Source organism: Lytechinus variegatus, chromosome 3 (genome assembly GCF_018143015.1).
Source record: "Lytechinus variegatus isolate NC3 chromosome 3, Lvar_3.0, whole genome shotgun sequence".
In the NCBI taxonomy this organism is placed as follows: Eukaryota; Metazoa; Echinodermata; class Echinoidea; order Temnopleuroida; family Toxopneustidae; genus Lytechinus; species Lytechinus variegatus.
Window position 1 is genome coordinate 25,500,451 of NC_054742.1, and position 27,453 is coordinate 25,527,903.

The 27,453-nt window shown below is 34.0% G+C and overlaps 1 protein-coding gene across 3 annotated transcripts in view; it reads right to left on the reverse strand.

The window, feature by feature from the left end:
• Window positions 1–3,727: 3,727 nt before the first annotated feature.
• The window catches only part of LOC121410605 (ras association domain-containing protein 5-like), a 31,597-nt gene continuing 7,871 nt past the window's right edge, over window positions 3,728–27,453 (reverse strand). For all 3 annotated transcript variants that reach the window (XM_041602805.1, XM_041602804.1, XM_041602806.1), the window contains 6 exons: window positions 26,920–27,041; window positions 19,746–19,856; window positions 17,886–18,068; window positions 15,089–15,212; window positions 10,705–10,820; window positions 3,728–10,192 (listed from right to left, as the gene is read on the reverse strand). In XM_041602805.1, coding sequence (XP_041458739.1) covers window positions 10,001–10,192; window positions 10,705–10,820; window positions 15,089–15,212; window positions 17,886–18,068; window positions 19,746–19,856; window positions 26,920–27,041 — 848 coding nt within the window. In that variant the 3' untranslated portion in view covers window positions 3,728–10,000. The remainder of the gene's footprint in view (window positions 10,193–10,704; window positions 10,821–15,088; window positions 15,213–17,885; window positions 18,069–19,745; window positions 19,857–26,919; window positions 27,042–27,453) is intronic.

A 27,453-nucleotide genomic window follows, 5' to 3' on the forward strand; every position in this document is an offset into this window, starting at 1 on the left:
TCATGTTTAGAATTTTTTAGAAACAAGAGGAAAAGGAGAAAAAGAAAAAGCGAAAGGAGAAAAGGGAAAAAAGGTATAGCTTTATTTTTTCCCCCTTTTCTTGTCAAAAGAAAAAAAAACCTAAACGAAACGTTGATCTCTTCATACAAAATTTTGCTTCCGCAAATATCAAAATGGCCTTTCCCTTTTGTTTCCAACACCTTTTTTCTACTCCGTTTTTCCCCTTCACGGCTGCTGTGGGCATTGTATATTCTTGTCGGTAATTACAAATTATACATGCAAGGGTGTAAAGAGTATGAAAAGTTTTTTATTTTTTAATAGCATTGATGCAAAATGTGGGCTCTCCTGTTCAGAGCGGGTAAACATTACTGTCACTTCCTGACTCCCAAAATGATTTTTTTTTCGCTTTTCAGCAAGTAATTTTTGGCAAAGTATATCTGCTCAAAGGGGGAGGCATTAAATTTGTGCCGTGCTATATGCATAAGTATGAACAATATGAAACTTTATTCTTTATCGGTGCACATCCATCTCCTGTCTTGTTTTGTGCCATTGCGTAATGTGGCCGAGTTTTCTAACATGTCTACCTCACAAAATAAAGAAAGCAAACTCATATTGAACTTAACTCAGAAATAAAGATGTTGACCAAAATGAAGTCCAGTGGTGTTCCGATTTATTGGTCTGCAGTGCAGACCTTACTAGGCATTGCCTTCACAAATAATACATTCAAATATATTCAAAAATAATGTCACATGATAAATTCAACCAAGAGAAACAGAGAATGGAAGAACCCAGAAAAGTGGAAGAACCAAGGGTGAAAGGTGAACCAATGAGGATGAGATAGGATGATATTAATGAAGAAGAATGTTCTGAATGTAAATGAGAAAATGACAATAGAAACATGTGAAGCTGTATAGAGTTGGAATGGCAATGGAATGATGTGATGAAGAAACTAAGGAATGAGAGAAACAGGTGTGTGACAGAGGCATGGAAATGGTAGTGAAGAGAAGTAGGAAAGCAAAGTGTGAAATAAACAATTATATTAAATAAGGCAAAATTCAATCCTTACAATTGATTTAAAAATTTTAATATCACTGAAGTTTCTTAAACAAACTGAAGCGCTTATGTGCGAAATTACACAATTTGTTTTCTTCCAAAATAAGAGTACCGGTAATAAAGATAAGAGTAATTCTTTCAAATTTTTTATTCTTATTTCAAATCTTCAAGCACGTAATTTCTTTTGAAAACAATTTTTTTTATCACAGCAATTCAATTCAAGTTGATAAGGGTACTAGAGATGCCTTCTTTTGATTTGAATTTGGCGTTATATATATAAAAACAAGTGGAATGCCTCTGGCCGTCTCACCTGCATCACGCAGTTCAATATAGCAGCAGTGCTGACTTTGAAAACTACTCTAACTCGCACAAGATGTTCAGTGATACATGGTTACTATTATGTCCACTTTTTATGAACTAGACCAATAAACTTACAGAGATATGATGGTTATTCAACAAAAAACCCAACAAAAGTTCATTGACCTTACATGACCTTTGACCTAGATCATGTGACCTGAAACTCGCACAGGATGTTCAGTGATACTTGATTACTCTTATGTCAAAGTTTCATGAATCAGATCCATAAACTTTCAAAGTTATGATGGTAATTCAACAGATACACCCAATTCGGCCAATGTTCATTGACCTTTGATCTTGGTCATGTGACCTGAAATGCACACAGGATGTTCAGTGATACTTGATTACTCTAATGTCCAAGTTTCATGAATAAGATCCATAAACTTTCAAAGTTATGATGGTAATTCAACAGATACCCCCAATTCGGCCAAAGTTCATTGACCCTAAATGAACTTTGACCTTGGTCATGTGACATAAAACTCATGCAGGATGTTCAGTGATACTTGATTAACCTTATGTCCAAGTTTCATGAACTAGGTCCATATACTTTCTAAGTTATGATGTCATTTCAAAAATTTAACCTCAGGTTAAGATTTGATGTTGACGCCGTCGCCGTCAGAAAAGCGGCGCCTATAGTCTCACTCTGCTATGCAGGTGAGACAAAAACTCCATTCTAATATTCCATACAATTTCACTCTTTCTCTTACTCAACTTTCTCTCATTCTTCTTATAACAATGTACTTGGCCAACTGTGAAATACCAGTCGCTCGTGGACATTGTTTTTTGTGGATCTAATTAAAAGCAAAATTCAAAAGAATAAATGAATAATCAAGACATCAAAGTTGGTGCTTATCTCATTAAATATCAAACCACCATGACACTTTGGTGCCAATGACCTTATCATGTGCAGAATCTTCTGATCATGCACAGAATGGAACTACAAAATGGCTTATTGCAAAAAAAATGACTTAAATATGATAACTTCGCTGTAATGCTTGATATTCATTGGCTGCCATATAGCACTTGCCATTGACTGCAAAGTTAAAAGTGTATAAAGTTGGGTCTTGATAACACAAGATAAATATTACAAACGAGACTGCATTGAGTTATTACACAGATATATATTTTTATTTTAATCAACAGTCAATGCCTTCATTGCTCATTATGAGACATAAAACATGCTGTTGTTGACATGCTTTTTAATTTTACATTTTCAGTAATATCATCATCACCACCATCATCATCATCATTACCATCCATATCAACATGGTCAAGCACACATAACAAAGGCTCTTTGTTCCCAATATCAAGGAAAAATAATGACATCGAGTGCCTGCATTTTTTTTATACAGGACAACATACAGTAACAATTGCAAACCTTCATAAATCATCCTAATTCTTAACGATGAATTAGATTTCATATTCATGAGACCTTTAAATCTATAAATTAAGCCCTACTATTATCATCCCTACATTCAAACTTAATCTTTTGTGCCCCTCCCTTTTCATTACAAGTAATATAAGTCATACATAACAATACATTTCGGTTGTTCATTAAAAAGGTATCTTTCCAATTCAAATGCATGATGTTCAGAGTAGGGAAGGCATTAGTCATGTGCTTAAGCATCATTATACAGATATTGACTAATGGGGTGTGTAATATAAACATTCTTTGGACCGCCCGATTTGTATTTTCCCGAGGGGTTATATTTTCCCGAAGCGCGCAGCACTGAGGGAAAATATGATCACGAGGGAAAATATTAATCCTTAAGGTGGTCCAAAGAATTTTTTTCACACATCCCATCAGTCAATATCTGTTATATTAGATAGCCTCTAATGATGAAGATAAAGTTAGGCCCAACGATGCGTGCAGCATGTTTATGATATTCACAGTGATTGATTAAACTGGTATAGATCTAACGTGAGATCTTGATTTATAGATATCTAAGTAACGTTAGTCTTACGCAGTGAATGACCCTTTTCTATTCAAATCATTTGATCTGAATCTAAGTTCGAACCCGGTTCAGGTCCAGGACCGAAGGCAGGCTGATAATACATGGTAACATCTAATCTACAAGAGGGCGCCTTACACGTAAAAAATATATTCACGGACCGGCTGGTCAATATATTCATCGAAGGTGGACCGGCTGGGAAAATACATTGATTTCGATCATATCACGTGACGCGCTATGGACCAATCGCGCTTGGCTATCTGTCTTGGCTATCTAATATTATGAATTAATGCCTTTCTGCCTCTAAACAAATATGTATATTCTCATCTTCTCAAGCATTGCAAGATTTTTTTTTCCTCTTCAAATTACAGTCTTGTTGGGTGTGTTACAGAAGACTGCCTCAGTTAATACACAACAAGAATAGCTTCATTGCAAGTAATACAATATCAAAGTCTTTAAAAAAAAATCAACCCATAATTTCACCCCAAAAATGCAATGTCCAATGAAAGCAAACAAATAGCAAGTAGCCTGTCACATAAAGAGATGTATTAATATTACAATTATCTTCAATCAATTGTAACATTGATCGTATTTCCAATAGAGGAGAGAACAGATCCCATTTTCTCGGTGATATTCCTCACTTCCAATCAGTTCTTGGCAGATTAATTTAGATTTACAAAGAACATTCATGCAATCATTTTCTGTGGAAAATCTTCTCACCGACTAGACAATGTCATCGGTAGCAACAAGATGTTAACATTTGTATTTTGTGAAAGCCAAAGATAATTTTCTAAATAAGGTCTTCAGATTTAAAAAAAAAAATTTTCCTAAGCCTAAAGACCGTCGAATTGCAATTAATACTAAGACGTAGATCACAAGAAAGATTACATTAAAAACTTGTGAATCCTGCCAGCACTGAGATTCTGAGAATGAATCCATACGTATGAGAAACTCTTCTTTATGTGTCTGGGTTCATTCTTTTAAAGACTAAAACATGTCAATGATAGTCCGATAAAGAGAGCACCTGGGCCCTATATTCTATCAAACATAAAACCAAACAGCCAACTGTATAGGCTATCAAAGTCCCTTTTTAAAACAAATTTATGAACACTGAACAAAAATCTGCATCAATTCAGTTCCAATACCTTTCACTTTCCTCTCTTTGTAAAGACTTTTCTAATAAAAAAATACAGCATCTTGTATGAGAACATACAGATCATTTGAATTCAAGACAATGTACACTTAACAACTAAATTTTCATACTATATACCATGCACTTCTTGAAAGATATGGAGCACATTGGGAACATACCTTCATCTGTGCTAAATTCTTTGGAAGTACTCAAAATAATCTTGCTCACAAAAAGATAAATTGGTAGGAATTGAACCATCAATTCTCACCTTAAAGTTACAGATATATAAACATGTTTTTGCCTATATTACAACTTGTATCTTACACCTGTACAATACCTGTAAAGATCTGGTTTCTTATTTATACCTTATTTACACATTAATACTTAACTTACAGTTATCACATACAAGAAAATGTCCTTAAAACAATAATGTACCTATACAGAATGCATAGAAGTTAATGAGTTAGTCCAGGTCCAAACAAGGATTAACAAAATACAAGAATCAATCTGTACCTCAACACAACATAGCATCATAAGATTTTAACAATAAGCATCTCCAGCAAATGTTAGCACAAAAAGAGTGTTGTTGAATTAATTTGCATCACCACAGCACTAATAGCCACATCTCTCAAAATGAAATTTAAAAGTGAAGTAATGGGTACTTTTTTCAATCAAGTTAACCAAAGAATACTTGAAATTTATGACTCTATCAGCAGAAATTGCTGTGTTAATAACCAAATGTCTAATACTAATGCAGCAGAATCTCCAAGACTGCAATCCTGTTCTCAATGAACATTAATAACAAACTAATTGACATTTTCCTGATACTCTATTCAATTCATTGACTTAATTTGAATTCAAACTCTTCACACGCACTTCATTTGTGATACGCTTAAAGTGAAAATCCATATTATGTGTGATGAGTACAGAAAACTCTTGATTAATAGTCACTTTCACACCTCGGTTTGCAAGATTCACTATAGTGTCACAATGGAATATTTGATACCATCATACAATCTAGAAAATGATGTCAGTCTTAATAATAAAGATGTGAATCCATACCATTCTGGTACTAAAGAGATTGTATAATACTCAAGGACAGCACCAACGTTGAGGCATTCTTGAGAGAGAATTAAATTCAGTAAAATGACTTGACCAACTGTACAGAAAATTAAGACATTCTTCACAAGAAATAATACATGAAAAAAAAAATACTGATGGTTGCAATGGCTACTATCAACACATTTTTTTTTAAGGTTTGTATTGTCTACTTCTGAGAAATATCTGAATTATTTCAAGTCATTGGACATGCTGGACTGTCATATAAGATAAAGCAGCAAAATGAATGAAAGAAATGACTGACAAAAAACACATTTTCTACATCTCAAAAGCACTGGATCGATGATTGAGTACAGATATAAACCAATTTTAAACAAAGAGGTATCTGCCTTATGCAAATAATAGGGTTTTTTTAATCTTCATTTGCTCCAAGTCAAATCCATGTAGATTATTTACTGACTTGTGTTCAGTCTCAAATTGTCAAAATAAGGCATCAAACATCCCATAATGGTCACCAAAGCAAATTCATGCATAGATATAATATAAACTCTAGTACTTACAAAATATACAGCCTATTTTACATACCACCCTACCCATTATATTCACAAGTCCTTTGGAATAACAAATTTCCTTAATACTGATTTAAAAGATGATATACAATATTTCTCACACCCGAACCAGTAAGACAGTGGACCTACCAATAGCATGCTCATAGAAGGACATGCAGGGGGTCTTAGCATATTATCTTATAAAAGGATTATACAAGGTTTCATGGTTTGAAAATAAAGCAAAATTATACATTTCAAGTCACTTGAATACAAACCTTTATATATATACATGGACAGAAGAATAGTGGATAGCATATGGGGGTTATAAAGTAGCCAATTAATAAAGATCAATTATAATCTTAGCATGCAGATATGACCAGATAATATCACAATATCAATCAAACTCTTTTTCGAGCTGTACACATTTGAGTTTTGTAAGAAAATTATATCATTAAAAAAAGTAAGATTATACATTTTTTTTTACTACATTACATTGTCATATTTCAGGCAGCATAACAATTTTCCCTTTATCTTTAATACAAAAGCATTCATGATACACAAATGTACGGTACGTTTCTTTTTGTTTTCTTTATCATTTCATCTATCAGAGTTGTGTGACATGGATGTATAATATTTGGGGGTGAATTCTGTCTTTTATTTTCCTTGCAATATCTAAAGTGAAACATTCCATGGTGGATGAATTTTATTAACCTGGTCATAACTGCATGCATAAGATCCTAAATGCCTCAAGGGCTATTACAGAATAAACAATACTGGTAATGTTTGAAAGTTTTGGCATTTCTTTTCCCCATGAAAATAGATAAATGGGTTCGCGCAACGTAAGGAATGTACTCACATTATTTGGAACTGAACTATATTCTTATACAGCCAATCATACATAAATAACAAAGTGGAGAAAATAGTCACCTATCAATCAGTCAATTAAAAAAAATCAAGTCTAAATATTCATTTGAGATGTCTTTTCAAAATCAAGGTCATAAGTTATTTTCTTTTATCTGTAAGTATCATTAAGCACCATAAAAACAACACAACTGATGATATCAAAAAGCAATGTAAATAGGTAAGGCATTCAATTCTATGTTTGTACAAATAGCCATTCCTCATCTTCCATTTTTGATTAAAAACATGAAGTTTTTGCATCAAGCTGTTTTGCATGAACTGTCACATAGCCAGCTAAATCCATAACATGTCTTGTTCCCACATTTTTTCTTGATATCTGCGTAGAATTACACAAAAGTGCTTCAGATCAAATATATTGAAAACAAACTATTACTAAAAAACGAGAGAAACCTTAAAACCATTTACAATGCTGTTTTGATACATCAATACCCTAGCATAAATCCTTAATAACTTAAGTCACTAAAACATAATTCATAAAGGAAATAAGAAAGATTTGCATCTGGCAAGATGATTAAGTAATAAATTATCATTCTCCCATAAATAAAATGAATCAAAACCCAATTTCAAGGACAAAGAGTAGGACTTAACTGCAGCACATAGAGCTGATCCCACTGCTTTATGGAAGTCGAGAAATTACACTACAGCTGAACAGGCATAGAGAGAGCAAATTAAATACATAATCTTACAGACATTAATAGCTAGGTCTTAAAGTTCTGCAGCACTCAGAAAGATATATTAGTAGAAAAGACCTTGAAGCACATATCCCTATAAATTTCTTATATTTGAACACATTTTATATCCCTGAATATATATAACGCCTTGGTCCTATCCATCTGAGTTTTTAATCCTTCTTAGCACCAACAGCATGATATCTTCATCCAATTTGATATTATATGGTGAAGTAAAATAATGACAGACTGCAATGAAACTCCTATCAAGAGTTTGCTGTTGAAGCTTGGCATTCTATCAAAATCCTAGTTGGTCTCTAGTCAATAAACCGTAGATCCTAACACCTTAAAAAATAAAACAAAATCCTTAAATTCTTACAGAAATAATGCACTTTCCTGACAAAATATAAAAAAATAAAACCTTACAAAATGTCCTAAACACACATAGTAATCAAGAGATTCAATAAACGATTGCAATTATATACTATGTCATTGGAGCCCTAACGAGCCTTGCACACACAGATAATCAAACAGATTTTGATTTCTTCACACAAACATTCAAAGACAAGGCATGCAAAAAAGATGAACAAATTTGATAGATGCTTTAAGAATGAAGGTCATGTGAGAGTGTTGTATTCTTGTGATAAAGTGATTTCTTTCACAAAACAATAGCTTTAAAGATATGGTTTCAAATATTCTAAATGCCTCCTGACTGTTTATGTTGTATTTTTTTTTCATTTTTAAGAATTTGTTTTATGTTTTCATCATTCACAATTGAAACTCTTCAGCACATAATGTAAATAAGTAAATGATTCTGACATTATAAAAGTAAGTCTGTTATACATCTGTATTTTGATTTGGATGAAACCATCATGGTCACTCTAACTTAACCTTCATATCTTTATCAGCAACATCCAGTCTACTTGACAAATCTTAGCAGTAATAAACAAAATACTGATACAATAGAATGCAATCTAACACAGCAAATGTAATCTACTAATATTATTCCCATGATAGGCTTACAATTCCTTCCTTTTTATTGACTTTGCCACATTCTTTCCACATTCCTTTTCAATATATAGAGAAAAAGGCTACCATGGATGTTTCTTGAAGAGGAATGTCTATGATAACTTTGGGCAAACTGATTTATTTTTTGATGGCCTATTATCTGTGTCCTGCACAAGATGATCATTATGTACACATAACCATATTCTACTTTGGTCTCGGTGATGTTTTGTGGTAGAGTATGAACATCTTGCAATAAACACATTTTATGTACAAGGTCACATAAGTGAGCATTCGGGGTGCATGCACAAAGCAAGGGATATCTATCTTCTTTGAGAACTTTTCCTTGAATTGTCAATTAAAATTTACTTCATTTATATGGTATTCCAGTTAATCCTTTTATTCTGACAAAGGAATATCAGCAAATTCCTGAATATAAAAATCTCATAGAATATCAATCCAATTTTGATTTCATTTTCTTTCCCTATGCACTTTTCTTCATTCAATTCAATAAATGTTTGATGAAGAGAGAGCTACCCGAATTCTGCTCAGTCTATTCAATGAAAAGCTCTTACAGAATTGAAGATGATCCCTTATCATAAATGCTCTGGAAAATTCTGAGATGACCCCTATCTCACTGCCATCATTTCACATTCCATGAGTACAAGATAAAACAGGAACATCCAGTGGTACAATAAGGAAAGACTACAAAGCCATTTTATGTTTTACCAAATGAACCCAGCAGCACAAGTAGGAGCTAGAAAAGACCTTCATCTAGCAGTTTGTTTCTATGTATAGTACGATAAGGATTCTAAACCATATCACTTAACCTAGAGCTGCTATAATCTATGATTTAATGTTTCCCCTCTCCTGCATCACGTAAGGAATTCTTTCACAAATCTGATGCTAATGCTACATTTTTTTTTCAATTTCTGATGAATTACATTTTCCCTACCCGATTCAATTGTAAGGTCTATCATAAACCCCCACAAGTGCCACTTCACCATTCATAGTTTTCTTTCTTGGCCTCGAAACATCTATTCTTCAAGATTTTTTAAGGAATAAGGAAAGGTTTTATACAGGAAGTTACATGTATATCAATGTTCCAATCCCCTAATTCCTCAATATTTTTTCCAACACCAGTATATGCCCAATACAAAGTATCTCCCCATTGCCCCCACTTAAGATTGATCTATATTATACTTCTACAAACTAATATCCAAAGTGATAAGATTCTACAGAATGATGAGGGGTCACAAGAGGGTCTTCACATGGACCCCCCTTCAGCTCCATGCATGGGGTCCTTCAAGCACTGATGGGCTCCTGATGGACTGGAGCAACCTGCTCCTGCTTGGTGGTGGTGGTGGAGTCCATGGCCTCCTGAAGGAGATTCTGGTACTTGATGTACTTGCGTCGGACGGCCTGGATGTACTCCTCCTCTTCCTTATCAAGGATCCTAAGGAAGTTCTGGAGCTCTGGGACAGTGAATGCCTCCCACTGGAGAAATGAAGAAACATGGAAAAAAATACAAACCTCAATTGAACAATTCATCACATTTCGAAATAATTATACAGTTTTTAGTTATTACAAGAAGTCTTACAATGTTAATTAAAAGCTAATCTTCTATTGATTGATACATTACAGCCAGGCTTTGCATATGTCACTGGTTATTCAAGATTCACTTATACCAATTTGTGCTTACAAGATATCTAGATATTGCAAAATGCCTGCCTATCAAGGTCTTAAATTTATTAGTTTGCATGAAAATAAGAAATGCACTGTGAAACTTGTCTGCAAAGCCGATTGTCAATGATGGTGATTTTGTCAATTTCTTTTGGAAGACCTCCATGCACAGTTACATTCAAATAATAAGGTCTTGTAACATAAATATAAATGATGATCCAACATGAATTAAACCATAAAATCTTTCACTAAGCTTTGCATTACAAGATACAGTTAGTTAAATCACATGTATTCACATTGCTAGTGTTGTGTTGTAATGACTTTACCTCAATGACTCCAGTCTCATTCTCCCTTAGCTCAAATCTCTTGTTTCCAGTGGATGATACCCATGATAAGCACATATACAAGGGTTTGTCTTCATCTACCATCTTCCTCATGAACACTGCATTGGAATCAAAATAAATGTCAAAAGTCAAATTAACAATGAAGAAATTTCATTTCATCTTTCAGATTCTCTTTGATTGATAACAGTTGTATCTGGAAGATGCAGGGGAATGTGGGTAATGTTTTTTAAACTTGTAAGATTTGTTACAAGCTATAAGCCACTGTGGGAAGTTACTGATTTGGGGGATATATTTTGGTTTAGGGCAAGTCTGTAATAGAATTCCAGCATTTTCATTGATAACAAGTTTAATAAAACATAGTCCAATGTCAGTGATACTGAGGTTTATTTAGCAAGAACACTTTGTTACTATGAATCTTAAAGTAATAACATCTTTTCTCACTTATACAAAATTAAAGCAATTGAAAGGATACTGCCTTTCTGACACTGAAATGAGTATTGATAGAGGAAATACCAGGACAGGATCTTTGTATTCCGGATACACCCAAATATTTGATGTAAACAAATATAATGACCTTTACAGATGTAGGAAATGCAATTGATAAAGGGCAGTGGGATAAAGAGTATTAAAGTCATGGTAGAAAGAAAATGAAACATAAATGTATTCAAGCATGCACTTGTTTACTTATTACTTTGGAAACTTCTAAAATATTTTTGTATTGTTTGATATCTGTTTCAAATTTTGATAGTGTATTATTGAAAAGGAATCTTCCAGCTGGGTATGACAATTGCTCAACTTGTTTGGGAGCTTTCTAAAACGAATTAGAAAAAACCCTTTGAGATTTTAGTCTCTAATGGCGGAAAGGAAAGAGATGAAATGAATCATATTCTAAACCTGGATAAAAGTCTTCCAAGGGAGCTAACATACAGTCTGGAAAGGAAGTCATCCATTCATTTCTACATCATCTCAATATTTTTCAAAATCTTGGTAAGAGTCATGATTCCTAAAAGCTGCTTCAATGGCAATTTTTCTCACAGAAAATCTGCATTTTAAGCCAAACTAAAGCACAAACCTAACCACCTTGTCTTCAGAGAAATTAAGTCAGGAACAATTGTTATCAATTTTGGGTAATAAAAAAAGTGAAAAGTCAATACTTCAAACTGTAAGTGATACAGACATAATCTATTAACAATTTTTAGGGGGTAGTGGTAGGAGATGTCCTAGATGTCTACTGCAACTTCAGAAATTTTAATGTTTGCTTTTGGTATCAAAATTATGGAATATATAAGATATATGGGTCACTGTTGGATAAATGATCATACTGAAATTCAACCTCTTACAGGATATCTCCCATTAGGGCTACCAGTATCCTAATTGTCCTTATATATTTTTCTTTATTCTGATGTCTAATAGATTTGACCATCACACTCCAGCAATGATGATGACTATTAAAGGGCAATCAAACTTTATAATAGGGTGGCAGGTGTTTCCGGTATCATAAACAACATGGTTCCAAAGCCATTAATTATCAGATCATAAAATTGAGAAAAGGCAAGTCTTAGATATTGTTTTTGTCAGAGGACAATCACACCTGACAATGCCATACATTCTAATCATTCCTATCAAAAAGGAAGTTATGAAACTGCTACAGAAAATAACAAGGTAAATTTTTCAAAAAATATCTATAAGCATCAGTTTCACAGGATATATAATTCATAATGAAGCAAAAATTCATCCCAACCTTCCTTAAAACCGATTTGCTTAATGATTGTGCCTTAGCTGTATTGTTCTTGTTTATAAAATGTAAACATGCTGTATTGTCTACTTATATTTATAGATAGATGCTTTAAACCCATTATGTGATGAGAGGTTATAGCATGACTGATCTATAAAGACATGCCTGGATAAACATGATTCTGTTTACAGTGCTTCCAGTGTTTCCTTCAAGACTATCATATTCAAGTTTAATACTTTGGCTAACCTTTCCCTAAACCTAACAGCATGTTCTTACAGATTTACATCATTAGAACATAACTGGAATTTTCTTTTGAATGACAGAGCATTGTCGCATTGATCAGTACTAAAAATGTGTATATTTACTAAATTTATCATTCCAAATCATTTCTGTAAAACCAAATATAGTTCTATCCTTCCTAATATACCAAACAGTTTCCATTAAAAATAAGAATGTAAAATTTCTCAGTCTGCACCTAAAAATAGAAGTACCAAAAGCTAATATTGATCCCTTTAATGTATATTTCATTTCTTCCTCATTTATATACAGTTTGTCTCTTACCTATCTACACTTTCTATTTTGCATGTTGCAAGACATGAATAATGTTGCAATGTCTTCTATTTGAAAGTGACGTATATAAGCTCTTCTTTTTATTTCTATTTCTTCTCTATTCTATTACCAATATGTCATTTATATCCACCCACGTCCAATATATGTTTGAGAGTATTGTATTAATTTCTATTTATGTCACATTCAGTTGTACATGTATTTTCTAATGATCCTACTTCTGGTATCGATATGTCTGTTTCAATTTCATAATCCAATCCGAGGCAGCTTCTTACAGTGAATATATTTGCATTATGCCTTTCACATGTGGTCAATGCATGCTAGCAAGTGTATCTTTGATACCGGAAGCTTCATTGCCTTATTATCCAAACACATGTCTGATATACATTCATGATGTACCACTTCCCCCAAAATAGTCAATAAGAGAAGCTGATCATTATAAGAGTAAATTAATGAATGTTGGTTGAGAAGATTCGGTTTACTGCACTATGTTTTTTAGTGTAATTTCTAAATTCTATATATGTTATTTCAATTTTTACCATTTTAAGTATATTAGGTTGGCTTTTATAAGGTTTGTCACTTCTTGTCACTGCCCTCACTTGTGTTCACTACAAATTTTATTTTGTATTTATGAATATTGCATATGTTTATATGTATGTTGATTGCTTATTACGAGTGAAAAATAGATATGAATTGAATTGAATAATGCAATGATTTGACACAGACATTTCCTAATCTTTTTTTATATAATGAAATTCCTTTCCATATAAAATGTTTCGTGTATTCCAATTATTTAATTAATTGTAAATAGGAGAAATAAATGAAAAGAAATTACATGTCATTTTTATTCAAATCCATGTAGGTTCATATTTACTAAGTAAACACTGGCACCTTCAATGCTTGTTTCCAATATTCTCCTGCTTGGATGAGTTCCAATATTTCATGTAAAAGGAATGAAGAATGCCTATTGACCTCAGCAATATCCACAGGCATTAAACTCATTAACCACAATGGAGTGAGAAGCTGTTTGCCTCTTAATTATAAATTTAATGACTGTGTCCTTGTCTGTTCAATGAATCCATTTCTTTCATCTTGTTTTAACCTACATGTATCTTCAGTGCTTCTCTCATCTTCATTCCATGTTATTAAGCTTCTGTTCTGACTGATATTCCATGCCATTGCAATCGTCTTTTTATTTCTTAACTTCATTTGTCAAACACCTTTGAAGGCTTGACAATGTTGTTTAGAATACCCTACCAGCTTTGATGGAGAAATTGATAAAATGCAATATTTTCAATACCATTTTGAGACTCCTGTGTTTGAATCTGTTTCTTTGAAATCTACAAGCCAAACCTCTAGAATGTTTGGCATCTTCATAACAATTAAATAAATATAATTTGATTCCCCTCTAAAATAATCTAACAAGGATTAAGGGGTGTGTATAATAATAACATGAATTATCATAAATATGTATGTTATTTGTGGTTTGTTTGTTTTCATTTCAGATCAGACAGAATAATACAATAAACAAATAATAAATGTGCTCTTTCTAATTGTTAAGTAATAACTGTGCATTTGTGTGTGTATGCTGCTTCTTTTTTAAAGTTATTTCACATACTTTGTTAAAAATATATAATGTATTTTGAGAATACAAGCAGCCCGTGCATGAGATATTAATATCTGCAATAAGTTTAAAAGGGAATTAAAACAGACTGGAAATGAAAGCTTATCACCAAGACCTTTATCATAATGTCATCCAACAAATTGGCACATTTGGTATTAAGGTCAATATGATATGAAACTAATTTTCCATAAACAGGATGTCACATCCTACCGGTTTATGCTTTATTCATATAAAACTTCCTGGCTAAACATTAACTAACATTAATAAATGGCGTGATTAACTTAAAATAAAGGGACAAGTACTGAATGCAACAGGATATCTGATCATTCATGTAATTATTTTCTCACATCATCTTTCATGTATACATCAAGCATTAACTCGGGTCTAAACAGGCCCCTCCCTAAACCAGATAATTGGCAGGTAAGATAAGCCACACCCACCTTCCCCATTGTATTCTGTCTTCTCAAAGAGGGCAAACTTCCTTGGGTTGTCAATAAGCTGCAACCCAGCTAGGACATTCCTGATCACATCCTGGGCTGTCGTATAACAGGTGATGTTTAACTCCTACAAAGAAAGAGACACAAAGAGAGAGGGTAGTTGAAATGAAAAATACAAATGAAATACCTTAAAATTAACAATAAATTAATGTTGAGAATTTTGTAAAATAATAAATAAAAAATATTTAAACAACCATAAGGCTGGATCTAAATCTAAATATCTAAAATTTCTTCTGAACAATTACAGTTAGATGAAACATAAATGTAGACAAATGAAAGGAGACTGCAACACCCTGTAATTACAAAGAAATAAACTGAGAGAGAAATTCTCTCCTACCAGGGACCATGAGTGTTCCATGAAGCACCTTGCTAGCAAATTCAAAATCAAATTTTCTTTTAGTCAATTGGATGTAAAGATTTCAATATCTTTTAACAGCTGTAAGTAGACATCAGTGATAAGGCCCAACTATATTGATTAAGAAAAAAGGATGAAGGTAATATCTCCAAGTTTGGCATCAATGTACAAAGATAATGTTAAAATGTCCAATTTATCTATTTCTGGAATAGATTCTCAAGCTTGTAGGAGGGTGCTCATCACTCTAGTCTGCTCAAATTGGTCACACATTCATGATTGACCTACAAGGTTTGTCAGCTGTTCCCCTGATACCTTATCCCAATCAGTTTGGTCCATTCAAACCATCCTGGCAGGTCAAGGGAGTGTTTCATGAAGTGATTTTCACAGCCAACTGTTACAAGCTACTCATATCCTTGCATCTGATTGGACAAGAGCAAGTTTGTCAATGAAAATCACAGACAAGTAAATAGTAATGCTTCATTCATGAAACCCTCTCCTGTAGCCCAGTGATTTCCTCTAAAATCACTTGCAATTATCAAACTATACCCCCTAATATCCTTCATTTTGAAGAAATGTGCAAGAGAAAAGCTTGAAGCTCATAGTCATAGAACTATACAAGCTTATTGTAACGTATGTGGAACTATTAGGGTTATGCTTAGTTTACAGGAATCATGTAATGTATATCTACACATGCCTTTATTTCATAAGTAGGACATGGCTGGGATATATTTTCAGGAAATCCTGTAGACAAGATTACTTATATTTTATAGATATTGACTATTCAGCACACTTTGTTTAATCATATAGCACCATTATGAATTAAACAGAGCAGATTTTTCTTCTTTTTTTCTAACAGGGGGGGGGGGGGGCAGGGATCCTTCTGTATGGATCCATGTGGCATATGCCTTCACCATACTAGTCTGGTTTAACAAACTACCCGTCTCCAAACATCCCCTTGATGAAATATGATTATACAGAGACAGGCGGTAGACCATAACACGGAATAGTGAGGTAACCAAAGCAATATGCAGACTTGGTTGGTAAGGGGAGGGGTCTACAAACTTGAATTCATGGTTTCTAATATTGTCTGTGTTTGCATCTATCTGCTTTTTCTGTTGAGCCTCTAGGGACATTTGATCATACTAGATATCTCTGGCATGCTTCCATTTAGAATGGCTTCATGCCAGTCTCAATAAAGAGCATCCACTATCCAATAGGATTTGTGGAGGATCATTAAAACGACATTGGAATTTCAACGAGTTCAAATTAATGCGAATAAAGATCTCCCCAAAGCTAGATTTAGGAAACCCTTTTTAAAGGAGATTTATGGAAATCATAATCTAAATTCAAAGGCAGAAGGATGTAATAAACCTTGCAAAAATAAATCAAAAACTTGATTACTCTGTGGAAAATACTCTATCCCTTTTTTTTATTTACTAAGTTCATATTTTCTTGGTCAAGATTGATTTGAAAGCATCAGTAAATGATAAAAGACTTTGATAATCACACATTTTCCGCTAACAGCACAGCTCAGGAACTTAATTCATTCTGAGACCTTTGTAAAAATTCTACATCCAATATGAAAAACCCAAATATAAATTAGCGGTGAGCAAAAAAGAATAATTATGAAATAAAATAGGACAGGTCTTGCGACTGCACAAAAACTTACAGGTTCCCTTTCAGAATACTGACAAATCAAAGCTGTATGTGTCACATTTCCTTTTCCTAATATATTTGTATTTCCAATCCAATTTTCTCATTTGAGATTGACTTAAACAGAAAAACCCCAGGAGATATCTAAGCCTGTCCCTTTATAGCATCATGGTATCTACTGATGGTAAGAAGAAAAGACAGATTGGGTCAAACTTCCTTTTCAATATTAACCAAATGGACAACTATTCTGTAATAGCAATCCAACCTTTTACTAACTTCTTACTGTGTGAGATTAATAGTCAAGTGCTATGATTGGGTTAAGAAGTAGGGTAAAAGTTAGGATCAGAATTGCATTCCTTTTCTTGTTAGATTACATCCAAACATTATAATATATTTCTTAAGAAAGAACCATTTGCAGAAAGAAGATGATTTCTTTCTTTCAGCAAATCAAAGATTAAAGTCTTGCCCCAATACTTAAATCCAATTCCATCTTACACATAAACTAATCTCTTAAAGAAGAATACAGTTTGTTTCTTTGAGCATTTAAGGGTTAAGGCTTCGGGTGATGCATAAATGTGGAAAAAACACAAATTCCCACAAAATTATATATATTGTGAACTGATTGAGCTAATCCCTCCAACATTTTTAGGGTTAAATACTGGGATACTGCAGGTCAACAATTTCAATTAACTCCTGAATATTAACCCAAGGATAGATGGAACATCATCTCACCTGCGAGGTAGCCTTTGGCATGAAGAAGGTGGTTCGTCTCTTGTTGGTATCGATGCTATGCTCATACTGCTTCAATGTACTTACACAGATATCTGGCAGAGGGCATCCTGTCCGCACACTAACTGGTCGGGACAGGTTGATGTGGACGGTCACTCGGCCACTGAACAGAGTCCCTTCCTCATTCTATATTTTCATGGAAAAAAATTAAAGGGCCATGAATTAAGTGTTCGGAAATGCAGCGGTTATTACAGCTAGTTCAATACTACAAAATATTATAATTGTACCCCTAACATATCTTTTAAATTCACACTATCCTTTCAGACACAGAGCTACATGATATGCTTATGCACAAAATATATAAATTAGTGAAATATTCTAAAATTTGGATATTCTTATTCATGTCACTTTCATACTTAACAGTACTTGGTTGACTTTCCACTGTTATTCCACATACTATTTTTGCTTTTCTAAGAATGTCATGACATCAAAAAAATGGTCAACATTATATTTCTACAAAATTTATATTACAGTGAATTATAATCTTACTGCTTAAGTGGTAATCTTTATTACTCATTTACAAATATATTTTATTTCAACATTTTAGTTTCTTCATATCGAATTCATCATACTCCTTCAGTGCACTGTATACACAATCCTCTGCACCACAAATTGGCAATGTCAGGTATCATCAGTTGTCGCCATGCAAAGAGACTATATTTTTAACTCCTCTGATAACTGCAATCTATATACCAGCTGTGATATGCATCTACACCACTTAATTGTCTGTAGTGATGATGGATGAAAATGATCTCGTACAATGAATGGAGTTCAAATATGAAACCCATGTGGTTTCCCTGTCTAATCATCTACCTTGGACTTGGAGGCCTAATCATGAGGTTCAAGGTGTATCATTATCATAGATTTTAAACTCAGCACTGATAAGATTCTTTGTTACAAAAAAAAAACAATTCTGATAAAAGGGAACACATTATATTTTCTCCTCTTGCAAAATTCCTTATCGCATGGCTCAAGGCTTTGTGCAAATAGCATATATTCAGTCAGGCATAAGTACTTCAACCAGACTGAAATAACAGTATTGCGACTAACAATTCTTGACTTTATCAAGTAATTACTTCTTCATTTAGTAATTATCTTATTTGTCAGAATAGGTGGTTTCAAACCGCCTCGATCACAAGAATCCCCGTTAAATTACGAGAACTTTTTAAGGCTAAAAAATACCCGTTAATTATTCCTGCATTCACACCGCCCCGAAACACATCCTTCGGGATAAGTAGTTGAAGTTACGAGCATGCGCAGTGTGGTCTGATAAGCAGGCAAGGCGGGAGATTCGAAATCACTAGCCCAGCAACCACCCACGCAGCCGCGCCCAACGACACGCAGGGATAAAAATTCCCGTAATTTGCTTTCACATCGCCAAAATACCTGCGACCTTGGAAAAATCCCCACGAAAGTTCTCGTAATTTCGCCAAGTACCTACTATTTAGCGGGTATTTTCTTTCGGGGAAATTACGCGTAGTTTGCTTTCACATTACCAAAATACCTGGTATTTTCTGATCGGGGTAAATTTCCCGATCAGAGAATACCTGGAACTGGCGAACTTCGAGGCGGTCTGAAACCGCCTAGTGACAATTGCTTCTTTAAATCTAAATGAATTTGAATCTGTGAACAATGTATTCAAAGTTAGTTTTTAAATGAATATTAATTGAAAACTTTTTTTGTCTTCTAATTTGATTCTAGAGACTTCCTCTTTTCAGTAAGTAAGAAATAGCCAAATTAGATAAAACAATTTATACAACAAATATGAATACAGGCAAAATGCTTGACTAGGATAATACATACCAGTGTGAGCGATTCACTCTTTTGAGATCTGAGCGTGTTGAACTTGTCAATCTTTGGTTCTAATTCTTCCCTTGTCAGGAACACAAAGCTCTCTAGCTCATTCTCTATGTCCTGTAGAATAAATACAAAGTAATGAGCAAATAATAATACCAATATCTAATGATTTGACATTAATATTAATTATGAAAAGCCGTAATTGTTATCAATCAAATATGATATCAGACTAATAGAATGAAGAATACATTATCCCATTATAGGCCATGCTTTAAATAAGAAACAAACATTAACAAAGTGTCACAAAAATAATCTAATCTGCATGAAGATGATTTAATTACACTGTATATCATCAGTATTTGGAGCAAAATGGATACCAATATCAAAGGAATCAAACATAATCATTTTGGTACTCCTGGTGAAAAGGTACAAGTAAAGGTATATTCAGCCAAGGAACATGTTCACCATCTAGGCCTACACTATAACTCTGGCCTCTGAGGTATAACATTCTAACAACCTGTACTCTCAATTAAAAAAATATCCTCTAAGATATCTTGACACATGTACATACACCAAATAACAAAGGAAGAGTCCTCATGGCTGTTTCATACATGTAGATCCAGTATCATCCAGTAAACTATCCAGAATGGTAATAGTCTTGACATTCACCAAGATCCAAGACACAGAAGAAACCACAATATAAGATGCTAAAAACAAAATGTATTGATGGAAACCCCAAAGTATAATGTCACTCAGGGTACAAGCTGGGATTATTTTAAGAGTATTGTTCATCAACTTCATGAAACTGTGGAAATTTACAAATTTCCTTCACAAGACACTCCTACAATGTTACTCAATATATCCCCTAGTAAGATCCTGTATCCTTTCAATCTTCGTGAGGCGCCCCCGAAAGTAAAGCTGCTGAATTGTCCGGTTTATTGAGATTTCCGAAGTCATAAGTTGAACTTCAACATGACAGACCCAGTTCCAGTTGATAGTGCAAAGGTGTGGTACATGGGTTAGAACTGAACTTAAGCAGACAACAATATGATCCTGCATTTATCATTGCCTTGATTACTCTGCTTCACTAAGTCAAGTCATAAAAATTCCTTTTCTACTCAGATGCAAACAGTTTGTTCTATGATGTTATCAATCACTGAGAGTAAATAGTGTTAACGTGACAGTGTGTTATCAATTTATCTGACTGAAAATTACTGTCGAACCAAGAAATCGTGTTTTGAGCGGCTGTTTACAGTGTCGTCTAGGCCGGCCCACGATTTAACAGTGTATCAAGATTAAGGAACCTATACCTACCACTGTGTCTCAAGGAATAAGGGATCATGAGAAAAAAACTGTCCAGGAGTGACAAAACCTGAGTCAATACTGATAGAAGTCGGTATTCTTTCAAACTTAACATGGGGCCCCTAAGATAGGCATTGACTCACTGTATTTGAGGTTCAATCTTTCATTCCAAAGAGTTGTAACATCAAAGGTTATGAAGAGAGGCAAATTAAAAGACATTCCCTAAATTGTTTCCTTTCTCCAACTTGACCAAGTTTTTACAAAGGACAGTATTTTCTTGGATACTGGACCTCAACAGGAAGGGAGGAATCTTCTTCTAAATCGGGATAACTCTGTGAAAGAAAACTTGCAAGGAGACACAAGTAAAACTTCCCGACTTAGAAATGAACAAATCTATCACTCCAAGAGCTTATGTCATCTAACATCTGTCAAAGCAAGGCAGAACTAGTAACCACAGTTATTAAATTATCACATCCATTTCTGTCCATTATTTCCCCTTTCTTTTACTATGATCATGGACCTATTTCTAATAGGTCCAAGCTCTGATGCTGATCCACAAAAAAGCTAATTCTGTAATCTATTCAGTGTTACATAAAATGAATTTATCCTCAACTTCAGGAATACAATTTTTCAGTACCGGTAAATAAAGAGGCTTTAAAGGGGAAGTTCACCCTGACAAAAAGTTTATTGTAAAAATAGCAGAAAAAATAATAAAAAATATTGCCGAAGGTTTGAGAAAAATTCATCAAATAATTAAAAAGTTATTAGAATTTCAATTATTTGATTTGTGACGTCATATGCGAGCAGCATTCCTACATAGCGAATGGTAAAAAATCAATGAAATGTCATTTTCTCAGAAAATTGAAAATGGTTTTCACTGTAACTATTGAATATCAATAGACAAATCATTTCACACCCGATCATGAAAAGAAAACAAAATTAAGTCATCAGGAACCATACAAAATTTGAAATTCATACATTTTATATTACATAACACACGGGGCAGCTGCTCGTTTGTGACGTCACAAATCCAAAATTTTGAACTCTAATAACTTTCTTACTCTTTAACGAATTTTCCTCAAACCTTCACCAATATTTTTTACTATTTTTTCTGCTATTTTTACAACAAAGTTTTCTTCAGGGTGAACTTCCCCTTTAATAGGAGGAAATTATGACTTGTTAACAAATTTTCACTTTACTCTTATGTGTTTAAGATCACACGCTTGATCTGTAATGAAAATCACAAGTCAGAAAAAAATTTGAACCAGTGGGATTCGAAACTGTCATCTACTGCTTGCTGGGCAGCGAATAAAACCACCAGGCTATTCTGGTTCACAGCTTAGTCACAATGAACTGGAATTCAAATACCCTTGATCCTCTTCTTTCTGACTCATTAATATGCAAATGCAGTCTGCTGTTAAAATCAAGAGGCTTAATAGGAGGAAATTATAATTTGTAAACGAATTTTCGGCATTACACCCATGTGTTTTAGATTGTTTTAGATCGTGTGCTCACATGCACAATTTGTAATTTAAAAAAAATTATAAATGAGCAACTCAAAATCAGACTAGACAATGTCAATTAGATGACATCATTTATTTCCTGAGATTATGTTTTGTCACACAATTCCCTGCAAAACCAATCATTTTCAGTTTCAAACTGAGATTACCAAAAGCTTTCAAATTACATCATGTCATGTGGGCTATCACATGTATGAAAAACACCATTAAGATAGCAATTTGTGAGGATTGTATCTGCTTTTGCTTCAAGATGGAAAAGGGGAAGTTTATTTCCCCAATTTCATTCACTCGTGTATGGGGAAAAAGTATAATTTTTGTGGAAGCAAAATTTGTATTGTTTAGTTAAAAATAGAACACCTTCACAACATTGTTGATAAATATCAGGCCCAGGAGTTCTCAATTAGGTTTGTTGAAGAGCCACATTCATCATAAAAAATATGTCCTGTACCACTATTCAACATGTACAGTGAGTGAAGCAAACAGAACCTCACAGGAACGGGTCCAGGGCTTGGTATAAAACTGAAATAATCTGCTTAATATATAACAAGTGGAATGCCTCTGGCCATCTCACCTGCATCACGCGATTCAACATAGCAGCAGTGCTGACTTTGAAAACTACTATAACTCGCAGAAGATGTTCAGTGATACTTGGTTACTCTTATTTCCACGTTTCATGAATTAGACCAATACACTTACAGAGATAGGATGGTAATTCAACAAATACCCCCAATGTGGCCAAAGTTCATTGACCCTAAATTACCTTTGACCTTGATCATGTGACCTGAAACTTGCACAGGATGTTTAGTGATACTTGATTACTATTATGTTTAAGTTTCATGAATGAGATCCAAAAACTTTTAAAGTTTTGATTGTAATTCAACAGATACCCCCAAATTCGCCAAAGTTCATTGACCCTAAATAACCTTTGACCTTGGTCATGTGACATGAAACTCTAATAGGATGTCCAGTAATACTTGATTAACCTTATGGCCAAGTTTCATGAACTAGGTTCATATACTTTTTAAGTTATGATGTCATTTCAAAAACTTAACCTCAGGTTAAGATTTGATGTTGACGCTGCCGCCGTCGCCGTCAGAAAAGCAGCGCCTATACATGTAGTCTCACTCTGCTATGCAGGTGAGACAAAAATGTACAAAAATCCACATTGAACATAATTAATGAACTGCAAATTAAACATCACAATTCTACTTTTTCCCCCGTATTGGCTTGCATGCGCCACAAGTGGCTCTTGAGCTGCTAAATGAGTACCTCTGATTTATACAGTAATTCAGTAGTTGTTGTTTCACTTATTCACTAATGTCAACAAATGAAACACAGGACAACATTAGAAGGAAAGGAAGGGTCATTGGGAATTGAAAAATAATTTCCATTATAGAGTCCTACATAAATATTTTACACAATTTTTTGTTACAAAATTGAAGGAGTTGGTTCTGGAAACAATCACAAAATATTTTAACTAAATCTGGAGTTTTTGCCCTGTGTTAAAGTCAATGGCAGAAATTAGACTAACCTTAGTTTTCAGTTTTTACCAGAGTTTTCTCAGGTAAAAAGTTTTATGCAACAGGCTGCTGGTGCTTGTATGGGCCTAAAAGGTTTTTTCTAGTACCTCTACCAAAGAATTTAAATTCTGATCAGGAGGGCTCATGCACATGGACCCCAGACACATCACCCTGGTGAAGTTCTGAAATAGTCTTGTGACTCAATATGTCTCCTAGGGAAAACTATTGTTATGGCAGACTCTAGAAAATGGCATTACACTAATGTAATCATTTCATATTTTTGTTTCTTGTTTGTCTAACTTCCTGCTTCTTCATATTCTTCTATGAATCAGAATTTGCAGATCTGGGGAGCGTTTCATCAACATTTTTGTCCGATACGTTGTGAGATCTGACATCTTTCCTTGATTTTGATTCGCTGAGAGACACTGTTACTATGGTAACTGTCGGATAAAACAGGACTTGTCGGATAAAACGTCTGACAAGTCCGTTCATGAAACGCTCCCCAGTTTTCAGAGGTTGGGGAGGGGGCAGGGGCGCTAGCTTAGATTTATCTTTTTTTCTTTTGCCATCTACCGAGTAAGTACACTTTCCTCTAACTAGTAATATAAAGGCGGAAAAACACTATCAACCATGGGAAAACCAACTGAACTTGCCATTCTCGCTTGGATATCAGGGGTGATTGTAATTCAATGAAAACATTAACCAATCAAACTATTTCATACCCTAATTCAACTTGAAGTGGATAAGGAAATAAAATTCACCTAATCATCTAATTCATGCATAATACCTTTTTGGATCGGATCCAAAGGTACTACATACATGCACTATGAATGTGTGCACAGTAGTGTTGACGAATAAGTAGCAAGGGCATCTGTTAAGGTTCCCATGATGGCAAATGTCAAGTCTAATCCTGAAAAATGCTGTATGGACTTTACAAAGTCACGTAAGGGCTTTAGTACAGACAGCTATGAGCCATCCCACCCCTTCCTTATTATTGATTTAATGAGACAAACTGAAAGAATTGTCAATGTTCCTTGTTTTAGAGCCAATTTGAATTTACATATACATCTCCCACTTTGATTTATGAACTTTTAGCTAGACTTGAGACATGGGTAATTCAATTTTCTGACTGAAACCATCATATACAAATGAGCCCATCCTCTACGCAAATGATATTGTTTGTTTGCTCCATCTGAGATGTGCTGATGTTGACCTGGATGAAAGGGTGTGGTGATAGAAAATAGGATGAAATGTCACACCTTCACTGTACACAGGCGTATGTCCTGTCCCTCACATCTCATGGTTTCATTTACAAACAGCATGACAGAGCTAAACTATAGACTTAAAGGGCTTCATCTGGTGCTCTCCTACAAACTCAAAATGATAGCTTGCATTTGTATTCACTGGCTTTGCAATTGCAAAGTATTTATAAGTAAATAATTATTGAGATTGGGACTGACTCTTTAACCTTCACCTTGTCTGCAGTCTCAGGAGGACAGGGAAGGGGAGGGAGGTTCAAGTGATTCTCGTTAGCACTATGTTCTCTAAGTTATTAAATCAAGTCTATCTGGAAAATAACTCAATTGAGAGAGCAAGTATATCAGGATATGCCTAATCCAATTTCCAAAGATGATTGTCATGACAATAAACTAAAATCATCTAAACTGCAACCAATAATGCAAAAGATTGTTAATAATGTGGGACTGACAAGGCAACACCCTGACAATCCTTCATTTCCTTGAACATCATTCAGTATCCTCAACATAAAACTTTAGACTGTCTCCTTCACTGTGACGCATATTCTATGACATCATATGTTAGTTCCTATAGCAACCAACTATAATGAAATATTCACTATCCAGTCTGAGACACCAGAATTAGATAGATTTAAAATTTCTAACATAATTTTGGATGAAATGTGCCAGCAACCCTATTTGGATGACACATGAATTAAAGCTACAATTTGGAAGTTGAGACACAAATAATATGTAGACCTACATGTACAATGACTTTACAAATTTCAAGGTTTCAAAAATCATGCCTTTCAGGGAAAGCAGTTTGTGAAATTACTCACAGGGAAAATGCACGGGGAAAGTTTATAACCAGATTTACAAACAACAATGAATGCAAAAGAGATTGACTGGATTATAAAGATGTGTTCATCTTGCATGATCCCCATTTGATAACCTGGGACAATTACGATGATTATTGAACTGTAACCCCCTTCCATCTCAAAGAATGGGCAACTTCATTTTTATTGAAAATTTGAAAAGGAAGTTCATATTGCAATCCAGAATGAAATGAACACTGATAACACTGTCTTTTTCAATTACAGGAAACTTTTAAATTGGGTTATTTTGTAAGTACAGTTACAGTGCACACTGGTTTCCCCTATTACTGTGCAGGAAATAGACGTCATTGTTCATTGAGAGATAAGAGGTAATTGCAGGAATTTTACCTAAACACTTAAGGTGCTGTATGATTCGATAACATTTACAAGTCACTAAATGGATCCTGAAGTTTGGATATCTTACAGCCTCTCCCTCATTCTCATTTTTCATAATTGCTTCATGAATGAATGAATGAATTCTATTGTAGACAAAAATTGATATGATCCTGTTTAAAGAAATCCCTGTATTTTATGCACTGTTCTTCTTCACAATGAGTTACTTGAGTCTCTTTTTGGAAGCATTCAAACAAACTTTATTCAGCACTCTCAAAATTAAATATCTATTGTGAATATGGTTTGCCTTTGTTTCTCGTAAGGCAACTTATTAATTTTTGTACCTTTAATCATAACTGCTCTTACAAACCATCAAAGCTTCACAATCTTCTTACCTCTACTGAGACTAAAGTGTGTTGTGGTGAGTGATCTGGTGTGTCTTTCCGAAGCTCTGGTGACTCTGTACAGTCCAAACCTACATCATTTAAGCACTTGTAGTGGCATGTGTATTTACAATCTGTGGCAAAACAAAGAAAACACAAGTAAAATTATTAACAATTCAGTTTGTGTGATAGAAGTTCAAAGATGGAGACAGAAATCAATAACAAAATGACAATACACTGACAAGACACTGCACAAATTACATATACATGTAAATCGCTTTTCATGTCTTTGTAAAGAGGATGAAATATGAAAGAAAGAAATCAATCACAATAATACAAAGTTGAATAAATATAGGGTACAATTATTAATGACAGAGCATGCTTTAAATATTTACAAACACAAGCAAATGATACAGCATTCTGTATTTATATAACTTAATTGTTCATTCATGGTACAGAAAATATCAATTCATTTGCACTACGACAAACTTATCATTTCCATTCTTTTCTACATGTATTATATAGCTGTTCAAAAACACTTTCTTT